Below are 14,942 nucleotides of genomic sequence, written 5' to 3'. Positions count from 1 at the left end.
GCAAAGGCCCTATTTAAACTGAAGGAATTATTTGTTTTCTTTCTTTCTTTTTCCCAGCAAATTAATTGCCTTTTTGAGGGACTTAACATGTTCAAAAACTCACCAAATTTGGCGGTTGAATCAAGTCTTGTGAAAAATTATGTATTTTTTAGGGTTTCGGGAATAGGCGCACAAAAATGGCTTGCTAGCGCTCCCTACCAAATTAAAAAAATTGAACCCCTGCAGTACGTTTAATGTAGACTCACGAAACTTGGTACACATTTGTAGCATGGCAAGACATACAAAAAATTGGAGCCATACCCTAAACCCAACAGGAAGTCCACCATTTTGAATTTAAAAGTTTGAAATTTGTGCAATTTTGCCCATTTCCACATGTACTTTAACAAACTCCTCCTAGAGGTCTGTGCCATCTTAAGACGTTAAAGATGAAAAGTTGTTAAAAGAAAAACTTTTCGTCATAGGGCATTGCCGTGGCGGGGCAGCCATTTTGTGCGTTTTGCCATTGAAGCAGGAAGTGGGTGTAACTTGAGTGTACATTGTCCAATTGGCTCAAAACCTTTCACAATTCATCAGAGTCCAAACCTGACGACAAATTCACATTTTTATAACTTTAAAAACATTAAGGTTATAAATGTCGGACCCTCGTCCTAATATTAATTAGGTCCTACAAACTTTACCTTGGGCTGACTCTTGAAAAAAAGCTTTGGCACGCTCTGGGAATTCTTATCACAAAAAAAACTTTCTGTGGCATTGATTGTTTTTATTGTTCATGTTTCATGAAGAGTTTAACCTGAGCCAGACTGACAACAGAGATAGAAATCATATCATATCAAATCATATAATCATATATAAAAAAGGGCTGGAGTGCATTTCGTTCAGGTGAAAAATTTGCATCAGGTTTTGTTGTTCAACAGTATGACTGCTTGACGGAAGAAGCTCTTCCCCATTCTGGAGGTGTGGGCAGTTATACTACATTACTTTCTACCTGATGGCAAAATCCACTTACTAATTGAGATTTGCGTGGTTGAAATTATCACCAGCAACAATAAATAATTCATCCGGATGTGCGCTTTGGAACTCACTGATAGCTCCGTAAAGTTCAGCTTACGCACTGGTAGCATTAGTGCTTGGTGGGATGTAAACACTGAGTATAAACCCAGCCGTGAATTTGTGTGGAGTGTAGAATGGTCGGCATCAAACGGTCACAAACTCCACCAGCGGTGAGCAGTAGTTAGATACTGCTCACCGCTGGTTGGTGCATTTTTGCACCTGCCAGTGTTATATATGCATGGCCCATTTCCATGAGTCTTACTTGACAGAGAAGCATCTCCATCTGTTCAGAATGCTAGCAGGCCTGCTAGCTGGATAGCGGAGACTGGTACACTGTTGTTCAGCCATGTTAGAAAATAATAGAACAAAGGTCTGTGGTTTCTTCGGTGGAACAATCTTGAGTTCCTCAAAAGGTTCATGATCCCCCGGAAAGGTCCCACAACTGAAATGCCCTAATAGTTTTCACTCATTGTCATTTCATTTATTTATGTAACTGTCCTTTGTTTGTCCACCTCCTCTCATCCCTAAGTCTCCTCTTCTCTCTGTGTATGATAGATTGTGGCTGTGTGGACATCCCATTGCAGTTTCAGGCAAACTCCGTGGGGCAATTTACATGTCAGGTGGTCCTGAGATCCTGGTGTGATACCAGGGTCTATTTACTAGAGGCACTGGTTACTTCACAGGTAGATATCAGCTGATGTTAGACGGAGCTTTGTAAACCTGTCAATGGTATATTAAGTAAATTCTGGATTGCTTGCTGGTTCATGTGTTTATGGTTAATGCTACTAAAAATCTAATTTGTGGCCACAGGGAGGATCCGTACATTTGGACTTCAGTTCGCCTGCTCACCGTTCGGTCACGCAAGACATACCACTGGTGAGGGGCAAGAGAAAATGCATCAATCAGTCTGTGTGTGCACTGCTTATTTAGGGCTATCCTAAAAGTATTTGATTAAGTATGAATCATTTTATTTATTCATAATGAGAAACTGCTTTCTTACAGGAGAGTGGTAATCCTGAATACACAGCAACCAAAAACCATGGTTGGAATGCATCTTCAACTAATTAAATCACTAAAACTAACTTACATATTAAAGGTTTTAGGTTAGAAAAGTGGATTATGTTATGATGGTAGTTTTGTAAAATTGCTTGCCAAAATGTTAAATAACGGTGGGTTCTGGGTTTAAGTCAAATGATCAGACCTATGCTTCTCTCATAGCACAATGAAACTCACCAAGACTGGAAAATGCAAGCTGAGGTGTATGGTGAAGGATTCTCCGGCCCAAAGCTTTTGAATGTGCCAGCAGGGACAAGAGCTTGCTACCCCCTCACCTTTCAACCTTCTGCACAATGCATTGTCACGGTAATGCCTTTTTTGTTGTGGTTTCATTGTTTCTTTCTTTCTTTGTGTTTTCTTTCTTGATTTCTGTCCTTCTGTCCCTTTGTCACATTCTTGCTTTTTAACTGTCTTGCCTAGTAGACACTCTCTGCAGTCTTTAAAGTGTGGTGGCCTTGAGGTAGTGTGTATTCGGCAAATTCAGAGAGCAACCCTTAAGTAGAAAGCTCACTTAAGTCCCCTGACACCAATGCTTATCTGGCCAAGCCCTCATATTTGGCCTTTCTTCTCATTAGCCTATTCCATTCCATCCTCTCAGGGAACAGTCAGCTGAAGTAGGAACACTTATCGTGATGCCTCAATCAGCAGCACAGCACACTGTCTGGCCTGTGTGGCTGTTAAGATGATATCTGGGAATTTAATCTTCCTCTGTGGGCAGCATAATCTTCCTGTGCTTTTCTAAGAATGTGATAGAAATGTATTTTACTGTAACTGAGCTCTTTTTTTGAAGGGTTCTGCAGTTTAGTTAGTTGTCCCCTTACAGTGATTAATTAAAAGCTTACTACTTCTGTCATATATAGAGAAAGCTGAACAAAGAAGTATTTTCCTTTTTCAAAGTGATTAATTTGTTTAACCATTAGTAGACTAGTAATTGAAAACTATTATTTATTTTAAGTTAAAAATCTAGAAAGATATATTTAAAAAAAAACTTGATCTAATAATGTATCCTATGCATCCATAGTCCAGCAGAAAGTGAAAAAAATTACTCTATTTAAATTAATACATAAATAAAAAAAATATGTCTTGAAATGAAAATAGAAGTAAATGCATACAGAAGAGGGAAAAACATGTTGCATTGGCCGGGAATCGAACCCGGGCCTCCCGCGTGGCAGGCGAGAATTCTACCACTGAACCACCAATGCATTTCTGAGTGTATGTCAAGGGGTGGGGCTTAAATAACAGACATGCTGCTGCTGCAGTTCTTGCTCTGTTTATAAATTTGTTTGACTCATTCTTTATTGTAAATTAAAATATGAAGATGCTCACTGTAGAATGTACCACAATGAGGAAATTATGTGATTTTTCACAATTGTCTGTTCACAATCAAGAGTGTAACAAACAAAGAAGGAACACCATCTTGTTCCTCCAATGCAATCTAATGCATTTTAGACTTAAATAAAAAACATTTTTATCCTATAGTTACTTGTCTTGGGCCTGTCCTTTCCTTTGTATGTACAATGAACACCAGTTTGTGTGCGTTTAACTGCCTGGACTTTATCCCTACCCCCACAGGGCAAGCTGTCCTTACATAATGACTGTGACGGTATCGAGCACGTGTTTACCCTCAGAGGAGTGGGAGAGCACCCCCTGCCTGTGGACCATTTGGTATTACAGTGCTCTGTAGGTCAAACCACACATGCCCAGATTGATGTCCCCAACTACAGCCAGAACAAACTTACTCTCAAGGTATAAGCACACACTCAAATAACTTCCACACACATAACTTCCATACTTGCTGACAAAGGGGTTTGCTGTACTCAGGGATGTCAGCATGTTCACAATGTCAATGCCAACATCCGATTGTTCAACAGGTTTAATGTTTACCATGTTCACGGTCTTAGTTTAGCATGGTAGCATGCTAGCATTTGCTAATCAGCAAAGTAAAGCTGAGGTTGATGGGAAGGCCATTGGTTTAGAAAGTATTGTGTCTTAAAACAAAGTACTTAACACATTACAATTTGACCTGATGATGGTAGAGTAAATCCTTACAAAAATATGAAATTTCATGTTGGATAAAAAGTCAGGGTATCACTAAAGACATGAGGATACATCAATGTGCCAATCCATCAAGTAGATATTGAGATATTTCACAAGATGAATAAAAAATTATGTTGAGAATATGAAATATAATTTTGACATTACCCTTGAAAAAGTATTTCCACTTTATTTTTGTCATGTTGATTTTATTCTCAACATTTTGACTTTATTCTCGAAAAAGTATTTCCACTTTCTTCTCGTCATGTTGACTTTATTCTCGTCATTTTACTTTATTCTCGACATTTTAACTTTATTCTCGAAATGCAAGCAGCATTGGATGGGGCCTCGCTAATTTGCGACCGTGCATTTTTGTGACACTGAAACTTGTCACCAATGAAAAGGAAACTCCCTGCTGAGTTCAATGATGTACCTAAAATGGGCCTACAGTTATGGAAGGGAGCGTGGCTTCAGCATAGGGGGCGAGCAAAACATCAACAATTAAAGCTGCAAGCAGCGATGGAGGGCCTTTGCTAACCTGCGCGAGTCGGGGTTACTGGCGGACGCCTCTCCTTGCGACCGCGCATTTGCGCGTCACTCATACACTGAAAATCGTTACCAATGAAAAGTGAACTCCCTGCTGAGTTCATTGATACCTCACACAAGACTATACATCATACAAGTCATTATCTGTGAAAGGGGGCGGGGCCGCGTCATAGGGGGGCGGGTCAAACATCACCAACAAAAAAGGAAGTCTCTGCTGAGTTCATTGATACCTCACACAAGACTATACGTCATACATGTCATTATCTGTGAAAGGGGGCATGGCCGCATCATAGCGGAGCGGGTCAAACATCAATGAAAAAGGAACTCTGCTGAGTTCAATGATACCTCACACAAGCCTATTCGTCATACACGTCATTATCTGTGAAAGGGGGCGTGGCCGCATCATAGGGGGGCGGGTCAAACATCACCAATAAAAAAGGAAGTCTCTGCTGAGTTCAATGACACCCCACACAAGACTGTACGTTAAACGGTTCAAATGTTATGAAAGGGGGCGTGGCCTGAGTGACTGGGCGTGGTCATAATATTTGGGCCGCCTCAGTATCACATGTAGACCACACATTCTAAGTTTCATGTAAATCGGATGATGTTTGTCATATAAGGCATATTTCTTGTTGCCAGATGGTGGCGCTATCTCCAAAAGTCCATATTGGCCTGTAGGTGTCCTCAGGCCTGGACTCTTGGTGTTTGTGGGAAATTTCAAGCAGATACGACAACGTACACTGTAGTTACAGCCACTTAATTCTTCATTGCTAAACACTCAAAATGGCCGCCATGCCACGCCCACACCGTATGATGAAAAGTTTTTCTTTTAATAACTTTTCATCTTCAACATCTTAAGATGACACAGACCAAGTTTGAAGTTGATCGGATGAAATCTCTAGGAGGAGTTCGTTAAAGTATAGCACCTTGTCTTTTAGGCCTACTTCCTGTTGCCACTAGGGGGCGCTATGACTTTGAGCAAATTTCTGCGTGTAAATGTCGTCAGGGGCGGACTCTGATGAATCCTAAAAAGTTTCAAGCAGATTCGACAAAGTACACTGTAGTTACAGCCACTTTCTCAGTGATCGCTAAACACTCAAAATGGCCACCATGCCACGCCCACACTGTTTGCCAAAAAGTTTTTCTTTTAATAACTTTTCATCTTCAACATCTTAAGATGACTCAAATTGAATTTGAAGTTGATGTGATGAAATCTCCAGTAGGAGTTTGTTAAAGTATAGCACCTTGTCTTTAAGAACTACTTCCTGTTGCCACTAGGGAGCGCTATGACTTTGAGTGAATTTTGGCGTGTAGATGTCGTCAGGGGCGGACTCTGATGAATCCTGAAAAGTTTCGAGGCAATCGGGCAATGTACACTCAAGTTACACTCACTTCCTGTCAAAAGGCATATTTCCTGTTGCCAGATGGTGGCGCTATCTCCAAAAGTCCATACTGGCCTGCAGATGTCCTCAGGCCTGGACTCTTGGTGTTTGTGGGAAATTTCAAGCAGATACGACAACGTACACTGTAGTTGTAGCCAATTTCATCTTCATTGTTAAACACCCAAAATGGCTGCCATGCCACGCCCACACTGTATGACGAAAAGTTTTTCTTTTAATAACTTTTCATCGGTAACATCTTAGGATGATACACACCAAGTTTGAAGATGATCGGATGAAATCTCTAGGAGGAGTTTGTTAAAGTATAGCACCTTGTCTTTTAGGCCTACTTCCTGTTGCCACTAGGGGGCGCTATGTCTTTGAGCGAATAGTTGCGTGTAGATGTCGTCAGGGGCGGACTCTGATGAATCGTGAAAAGTTTTGAGCTAATCGGACAACGTACGCTCAAGTTACACCCACTTCCTGTTTCGGTGGCGAATAGCACAAAATGGCTGCCCCGCCACGGCCACGCCCTATGACGAAAAATTGTTCTTTTAATAACTTTTCATCGTTAACATGTTGAGATGACACACACCAAGTTTGAAGTTGATCGGATGAAAGCTCTAGTTCGTTAAAGTACGACATGTGGAAATGTGCAAAATTGCACTAATTTCGAACATTCAAAACAAAATGGCGGACTTCCTGTTTGGTTTAGGGGGGGCTACAATGGAGTTTTATGTCCGCCCTGCCATGCTACATATGTGTACCAAGTTCCGTGACTCTACGTTAGTCGAGCTGTAGGGGCTCAATTTTCTTAATTTTGTAGGTGGCGCTAGCGAGCCATTTTTGTGCGCCTATTCCCAAAACCATTAAAATACGTAAATTTTCACCAAGTCCTCCAAAAAGGCAATTCATTTGCCGGATAAAAGAAAGATTAATAATTCCTTCAGTTCCAATAGGGCCTTCGCCGCTGTCGGCACTCGGGCCCTAATGAAGAACAAACTCTCTGCCGAGTTCAATGATACCTCACACAAGACACTACCTAAAAAGGGTCAGCAGTTATGACAGGGGGCGTGGCTTACGCATAGGGGGCGGGCCAAACATCACCAATGAAGAAGGAACTCTCTGCTGAGTTCAATGACACCTCACACAAGACACTACCTAAAAGGGATCACCAGTTATGAAAGGGGCGTGGCTTAAGTATAGGGGGCTTGCCAAAACATCAGTAATGAAAAAGGAACTCTGCTGAGTTCAATGAAACCTCACACAAGGGTCTACCTTAAACATTTCAAATGTTAAAAGGGTGTGTGGCCTGAGTAAGTGGGCAGGGTTAGTGTAAAGGGCGTGGCTCAGTATCACATGTAGAAGTTATATGTATAAGATTCATGTAAATTGGATGATGTTTGTCATATAAGGTTGATTTCCTGTTGCCAGTTGGTGGCGCTATACCCAAAAGTCAATATTGGCCTTTACATGTCCTCAAACCTGGACTATTGTTGATCGTATAAAATTTCAAGCGGATATGACAACGTACGCTGTAGTTACAGACACTTTCTCGTTGATCTGATTTGATGAAAAGTTTTTCATCAGCTATCTATTAGGTCTTTAGATGACACAGACTGACTTTGAAGTTGATGGAGGAGTTTGTTAAAGTATAGCACCTTAACTTTAGACCTACTTCCTGTTTCCACTAGGGGGCGCTATGACGTTGAGCCAATATCGGCGTGTATATGTCGTCAGGGTTGGACTCTGATGAATTGTTTTGATCCAATTGGACAATGTACAATCAAGTTACACCGACTCCAAAACGCACAAAATGGCCGCCCCGCCACGGCCATGCCCTATGGCAAAAGTTTTTCTTTTAATAACTTTTCATCTCTAAAGTCTTAAGATGGCACAGACCAAATTTGAAGTTGACCGGATGAAATCTCTATGAGGAGTCTGTTAAAGTACGACATGTGCAAATGTCCAAAATCGCACAAATTTCGAACTTTCAATTAAAAATGGCGGACTTCCTGTTGGGTTTAGGGTATGGCTCCAATTTGATGTACATCTTGACCATAGACAGTTAAAGAAGTGGACCAACAGATCTCGTTGTTCTAGACGGAGACCAGTGAAGGAAAATAGAAGCACTTTTCCGTTGATGACTAGACGTTACTGCGCAGCCTTGAACTGAGCTTGGTGACGTAGTTGGGACGTGGGCAACGTGTCTGAAAGTCTTCTGGTAGCTGTGCCAAGAGAAATCTCAATTATTCCCAAACAGCAGAGACGGAGAGATTCCTCTTGGCACAGCTACCAGAAGACTTTCAGACACGTTGCCCACGTCACCACTACGTCACCAAGCTCAGTTCAAGGCTGCGCAGTAACGCCTAGCCATCACCGGAAAAGTGCTTCTATTTTCCTTCACTGGTCTCTGTACAGATCAACGGGATCTGTTGGTCCATTTCTTTAACTGTCTATGGGAGCTATGCTTAGAGAGGAGAGGGTTACCCGCTTGGTCTTGACATGCTACAGATGTGTACCAAGTTTCTTCAAGAGACTTTTGAACTGTAATGTCATAATCTTCACGGAAACATGGTTAATCAGCGGAATACCGGACAATGCTATTGAGCTAGCGGGACTTCACACATTCCGGGCGGATAGAACACTAGATGGCTCCGGCAAGACCAGAGGTGGTGGATTGTGCATTTACATTAACAAAGCTTGGTGCACAAACTCTGCTATTGTTGGGAGACATTGTTCAGCTAACCTTGAGTTTCTCATGGTTAAATGTAGACCGTTCTATCTACCACGGGAGTTCACTTGTACGATTATTACTGCAGCCTATATTCCCCCCGGATGCTGACGCCAAGTCTGCTATGAAAGAACTTCACGCAACCATCAGTAAACAACAGACCGTTCACCCGGAAGCTGCGTTTATTGTTGCTGGTGATTTTAATCATTCAAACTTAAAGTCAGTGCTACCAAAATTTCACCAGCATGTTTCTTGTCACACCAGAGGAAACAAAACTTTAGACCATGTTTACACAAACATGGCTGGAGCCTACGTCGCGACACCCCTCCCCCACCTGGGACAGTCAGATCACCTTTCTTTGTTCCTCACCCCCAAATATGCACCTCTCATCAACCGCGTGAAGCCATCAGTGAAGACCATCAAGGTGTGGCCTGCAGGAGCAGATTCATCACTTCAGGAAAGGTTTCTACACACAGACTGGAGTATGTTTGCTACTCAAGCCACCAGTGGCTCTCACACGGACATTGACTGCTACACCTCCTCTGTACTGGATTATATTAACACCACCATAGACAATGTTACAACCCAGAAGCAGATCACCACATACCCAAATCAGAAGCCATGGATGAACAGGAAAGTGCGACTCCTACTGAAGACACGCAATACTGACTTAAGATCAGGAGACGCACAGGCCTATAGCACATCCAGGGCAAATCTGAAAAGGGGCATCAAAGAGGCCAAGCACTGCTACAAGCTTAAGATAGAGGGACACTTTTCTAACTCTGACCCTCGACGCATGTGGCAGGGCATTCAGGCCATCAGTGACTACAAACCCACTCAATCCACCCCCGCAGCCACTGATGTCAACTTCCTGAACGAGCTGAATGACTTTTATGCTCGCTTTGAAAGAGACAACAGAGAAACTGCCACCAAGCTCAAACCCTCAGCTGACCACCCCCCCATTACACTCTCCTCCACAGATGTCTGCAAGGCACTGAGCAGGATCAGCACGCACAAGGCTGCTGGACCAGATAACATCCCTGGACGCGTACTCAGGGCATGTGCGGAGCAGCTCGCTGGGGTTTTTACAGACATCTTCAACCTGTCTCTTGCCCAAGCTGCTGTACCAACATGCTTTAAATGCACTTCCATTGTGCCAGTGCCAAAACACTCCAGCCCAAAGTGCCTTAACGACTACCGCCTTGTAGCACTCACACCCATCGTAATAAAGTGCTTTGAGCGGCTGGTCCTGGCACACCTAAAAGACTCGCTACCATCAACATTGGACTCACACCAGTTTGCCAACCAATAGGAGCACAGAGGATGCGGTTTCCATGGCACTGCACTCTGTGCTCACACATCTGGGCAATAAGAACACTTATGCACAAATACTGTTTGTTGACTTCAGCTCAGCATTTAACACTGTCATCCCGGCTAAGTTAATAGCCAAACTTGGAGCCCTGGGCATCAACGCCTCCACATGCAATTGGATTTTGGACTTTCTTACCAACAGACCCCAGAATGTTCGATCAGGCTCCAACTGCTCCACGTCCATCACACTCAACACTGGTGTACCACAAGGCTGTGTGCTGAACCCGTTTCTCTACTCCCTCTTCACCTCCGACTGCAAGCCTGTGTACGAATCTAATTCCATCATCAAGTTTGCGGACGACACTACGGTAATTGGTCTCATCAGCAACAACGATGAGACTGCCTATAGGGAAGAGATCCAGCACCTGGCCACATGGTGCACTGAAAATAACCAGCTCCTCAACACCAACAAAACCAAGGAGCTCATCGTGGACTTCAGAAAGGAGCCAAGTGGCACGCACGACACCATCCACATCGATGGAATGGCTGTTGAGCGTGTCTCCAGTTTCAAGTTTCTGGGGATCCACATCTCGGCGGACATATCCTGGTCAACCAACACATCCTGCCTGGTCAAGAAGGCTCACCAGCACCTTTTCTTCCTAAGGACACTGAGGAAGAATCAGCTTTCCTCAACTATCCTGGTGAACTTCTATCGCTGTGCAATAGAAAGCATCCTGACTAACTGTGCAACAGTGTGGTATGGGAGCTGTTCTGTTGCAGAGCGCAAGGCACTGCAGCGGGTGGTGAAAACCGCCCAGCGCATCACTGGGACTCCACTTCCCACCATCGAGCACATCCAGAGGAAACGCTGTCTGCATCGAGCTCGCAGCATCCTTAAGGACTCCTCTCACCCAGCCCACAGACTGTTCTCTCTCCTGCCCTCCGGCAGGCGTTTCAGGGTCCTCCGGACCAGGACCAGCAGATTAAAGAACAGTTTTTTCCCCAGAGCTGTCTCTTTATTGAACTCCATTCCTCATTGATCCCACTCCCCTCATATACTGACAGACTCTCCTCTACCTCCTCACACCTGCCTCCATTTTGTTATCTGCAATACTATAATGTTCACCTGCACTGCTGACTGTTACTATAGTAACAACTGTTTACATCTGCATCTTTTTGCACTACTTACCTTTTTGCATTACTTACATTTCAATTTGCACTGCTGACTGTTTATTTACAGTACCAATTGTTTACATTTACATCTGCACTACCGTACTTTAACTGTAATATGCAATTACTTTCCACTGCACGTTAATTCGTATAGTTTCTGCCCAAACTTTACTTTATTTGTACTACCTTTAAATCATTGTTATACTTCTCATTTTAGCCTAACTTATTATATCTATCTGTAAAAATTCTGTCTATGATAATAATAGCCGCCTGTATATATATATTCATAGTACATACTCACCTGTAAACTCTGTAAACCATTAGTATATTATGTTATTTGCACATATCTGTAAAAATTTGCACTTATAGTAATATCCACCGGTATATATTCACTACATTCCTAGCTGTAAATCTTGCTCACAATACTTGTTATCTATATTTTATATTCATAGGACAAACCCATCTGTAAAACTCTGTTTATAATAGTATTCATTTCTATATTTATTCAGTACACTGCATTCTGTATCCTGCACTTACTGCTATTGCACTTCTGGTTAGACCCAAACTGCATTTTGTTGCCTTGTACCTGTACCTGTGTAATGACAATAAAGTTGAATCTAATCTAATCTAATCTAATCTAATGAGTCTACGTTGAATGCACTGCAGGGGCTCAATTTTTAAAATTTTGTAGGGGGCGCTAGCCAGCCATTTTTGTGCGCCTATTCCCGAACCCCTTAAAATACGTACATTTTCACCAGGATTGATGCAACCGCCAATTTTGGTGAGTTTTTGATAATGTTAAGCCCCTCAAAAATGCAATTCATTTGCGAAGAAAATAATTATTTCTTCAGTTTCAACAGGGCCCTTGCTGCTGTCGGCGCTCAGCCCATAATAAAACAAAAAAAGTCATCCTTATTTATTTCTTCTGATGTGGCTCTAATGCTCCGTCGTAACATACACATAGGTGGTGACAGATCTATCTGTTGTAAGTGGCACTCCCTCCCTGGAGATTGAACCTGGTCACAACGCTTCATACACCCTGGCTGTGTCATCATGGAAACGAGGAAAACAGACAGGTGATTTTTCTTTATCTCTGCGTGTTTTTGATTGTGGGGTTATGCAATTAGTGTTTGGCGGGAAAGGCAGCTGCGCTCAACTGTTGGCTGACTATGTTTATCAAATTCTTTTACATTTGCTTCAACAGGCACACACAGGTTATTACACTCTGGTGTCCATTGTTTAGATGCCTGTTTACATTTGAATTCTGTTTTGACTGTGTAGCATGCCTGTAAGATGAACAAATGCTAAGCACATAATTACGGAATATTTTACATTGTTGAATCACAACGTTAAAGTTAAGGTTTTGTGGTTCTAGTGTTTAAATTTTAAGGAACATGCCAACTTATTGGGACTTTAGTTTATTCACCGTTACCCCCAGAGTTAGACAAGTCGATACACACCCTTCTCATCTCCGTGTGTGCTGATGCGCCCATCATTAGCTTAGCCTAGCAAAGATCCTGCAGGTTACTGGTTCCATCTAGCTACTGCTCCCAATAAGTGACAAAATAATACCAACATGTTCCTATTTACATGTTGTGATTTGTATAGTCAGTGTGTACAAACTAACAAGGTCACATGAGACACAGCCATCTTCTAACCGTATACAAACTGGGAACTATATTCTCAGAAAGGTGAAGCACTGGTACTTCTGCTACTACGCTGACCGCTGAATCTATGGCTATACTTGCCCTGGATATGGATCTAAATACACCTGTAGCCACCTTCAAGAACCATCGTGTTTGCTCAGAACATTTCACTGAGGATTATCATTATGAAAAAATGGAATTAGCCACACGGACCATAAAACGTGTGCTGAAGGATGCGGCCGTCCCTTTTTGTAGTACAGACCGGTCGAAGTGGATCCCCTTGCTGTTGTTCTCGGGCTACACTTATCCCCTGTAATGTTACTGTGTTGTCACAAATGCACTTTTTCATCCCAGAATAAAATGAGTGATGCTAGGGCTAACGCTCGTGACTGAAGCCTTTACCTTGCTAATGAATTGGATTCCACATATACACCACCCGTCCGTGTTCTGATTCTCCCCTCAACCTCAGTCTGTTAGGTATTTTGTCTGTCAGCTTCCAAAATTTGTAACTCCTTGTCTGTGTATTCTGGCTCAAAAATATATTTTCTAGATTTTGGTTTGATACCAAGTAAAATTCTTCAAAGTCAGACATGATCACCAGCTACATTCACATTGGTTTTGTCGACAGAAGTAACTGTGCTTTTCGATGTTGTGCTAATCACTTTCTTTAACTGTCTATGTAATCACTCCACCCAAGTAGCACTGCTTCGCCTTTCTGAGAATATAATTCCCAGTTTGTATACGGTTAGAAGATGGCTGTGTCTCATGTGACCTTGTTAGTTTGTACACACTGACTATTCAAATCACAACATGTAAATAGAAACATGTTGGCGTTATTTTGTCACTTATTGGGAGCAGTAGCTAGTTGGAACCAGTAACCTGCAGGATCTTTGCTAGGCTAAGCTAATGCTGGGGGCGTCAGACAGAGTTACAGCACGCACGGAGATGAGAAGGGTGTGTATCAACTTATCTAACTCTGGGGGTCCCAATAAGTCTGCGTGTTACTTTAAGTAAATGCAAGTTATGTCGCAATGAATATCTGAATAGGAAACTTTCGTTTGTGCGTGTGCATTATTGTTTATGTTTCAGTGTACAAAATTCTCATCAATACAAAATTTATTTAATACATTATGTATAAAAAGATTAATTTATTAAATTATTTTGAGAAAAGAATGAGTTCCTGAAAATTCACCCTGCATTAACATTGTGAGATACAGTAGCCTTGGCGGAGGTCTGTGCTTTTTCTTGTAGTTACTTATGTAAAACAAACAATCAGAAAAGAAAAAAACCTTCATTTACAACATTTCCTGCAGGCTGTGTGTCATTTCTAGAAATTGAAGACACGCAGGAGGCAGACAAGCAGAAAGGTAAGCTTAGTGTTGTACCATAAACTGTACAAGAACCATTTCGAACTTTATCACTTTAATTCGATTAAAAAGTGTCTTTTTTTTGCCCAAGACTTAGAATGTTAAGTATGTGTAAACAAGTGTGTAATTTTACTGAATTTATACATGTGTCATCCAGGAAATGTACTTGGATGCTACGAGGTGCATTTCACTCTAGAGATAATTTGTGAGCCAGCAGCACCCATCAAGATCATAGATGTACAGTGTTCTGCTCAGGTAAGTTCTGTATACACACTTTGGATACTCTGACGCAAATTACCTTCAGGGCCGCTACAACTAGCAACAGTATTTTTTTTTCAGTTCAGGAGAGTTTTTACTATGACTTTAGATGTAAATGAGCACATCCACAGTTTAACTAATGTTTTCTGCTGCTGAATTTGGAATATTTATTAACTGTATTTGAAGAGAAGACTTTTGTAGTCATAAGAGTGTATTCATCTTTAAAGAGGAAGTTTCCATGTGAGGAAATATTATATGACCTAAGGGTGTCAACTCAGTGATTCAAGTTATGAAAAATAATTGGTGGGAGATATTGGAGAAAATGCGGCGATTATTGTGTTGCAGTGATTATTCTGTTGCAGAGGCTATTTTTTTAAATTTACAATCCCTC

The 14,942-nt window shown here is 41.9% G+C and overlaps 1 protein-coding gene and 1 non-coding gene across 4 annotated transcripts in view; one reads left to right on the top strand and one right to left on the bottom strand.

Moving 5' to 3' along the window:
* LOC116673907 (cilia- and flagella-associated protein 47) overlaps positions 1–14,942 on the top strand; it is a 77,749-nt gene that overhangs the window by 39,031 nt on the left and 23,776 nt on the right. For all 3 annotated transcript variants that reach the window (XM_032506269.1, XM_032506268.1, XM_032506267.1), the window contains exons 49-55: positions 1,606–1,733; positions 1,861–1,926; positions 2,269–2,412; positions 3,679–3,852; positions 12,245–12,356; positions 14,240–14,293; positions 14,451–14,548. In XM_032506269.1, coding sequence (XP_032362160.1) covers positions 1,606–1,733; positions 1,861–1,926; positions 2,269–2,412; positions 3,679–3,852; positions 12,245–12,356; positions 14,240–14,293; positions 14,451–14,548 — 776 coding nt within the window. The remainder of the gene's footprint in view (positions 1–1,605; positions 1,734–1,860; positions 1,927–2,268; positions 2,413–3,678; positions 3,853–12,244; positions 12,357–14,239; positions 14,294–14,450; positions 14,549–14,942) is intronic.
* trnag-gcc (transfer RNA glycine (anticodon GCC)) lies at positions 3,238–3,308 on the bottom strand. Its single transcript has one exon. It is a non-coding gene; the product is annotated as a tRNA-Gly (tRNA).

The sequence above is a fragment of the Etheostoma spectabile genome, chromosome 24, assembly GCF_008692095.1.
Source record: "Etheostoma spectabile isolate EspeVRDwgs_2016 chromosome 24, UIUC_Espe_1.0, whole genome shotgun sequence".
NCBI lineage: Eukaryota > Metazoa > Chordata > Actinopteri > Perciformes > Percidae > Etheostoma > Etheostoma spectabile.
This window is presented reverse-complemented; position numbering and strand designations above follow the sequence as displayed.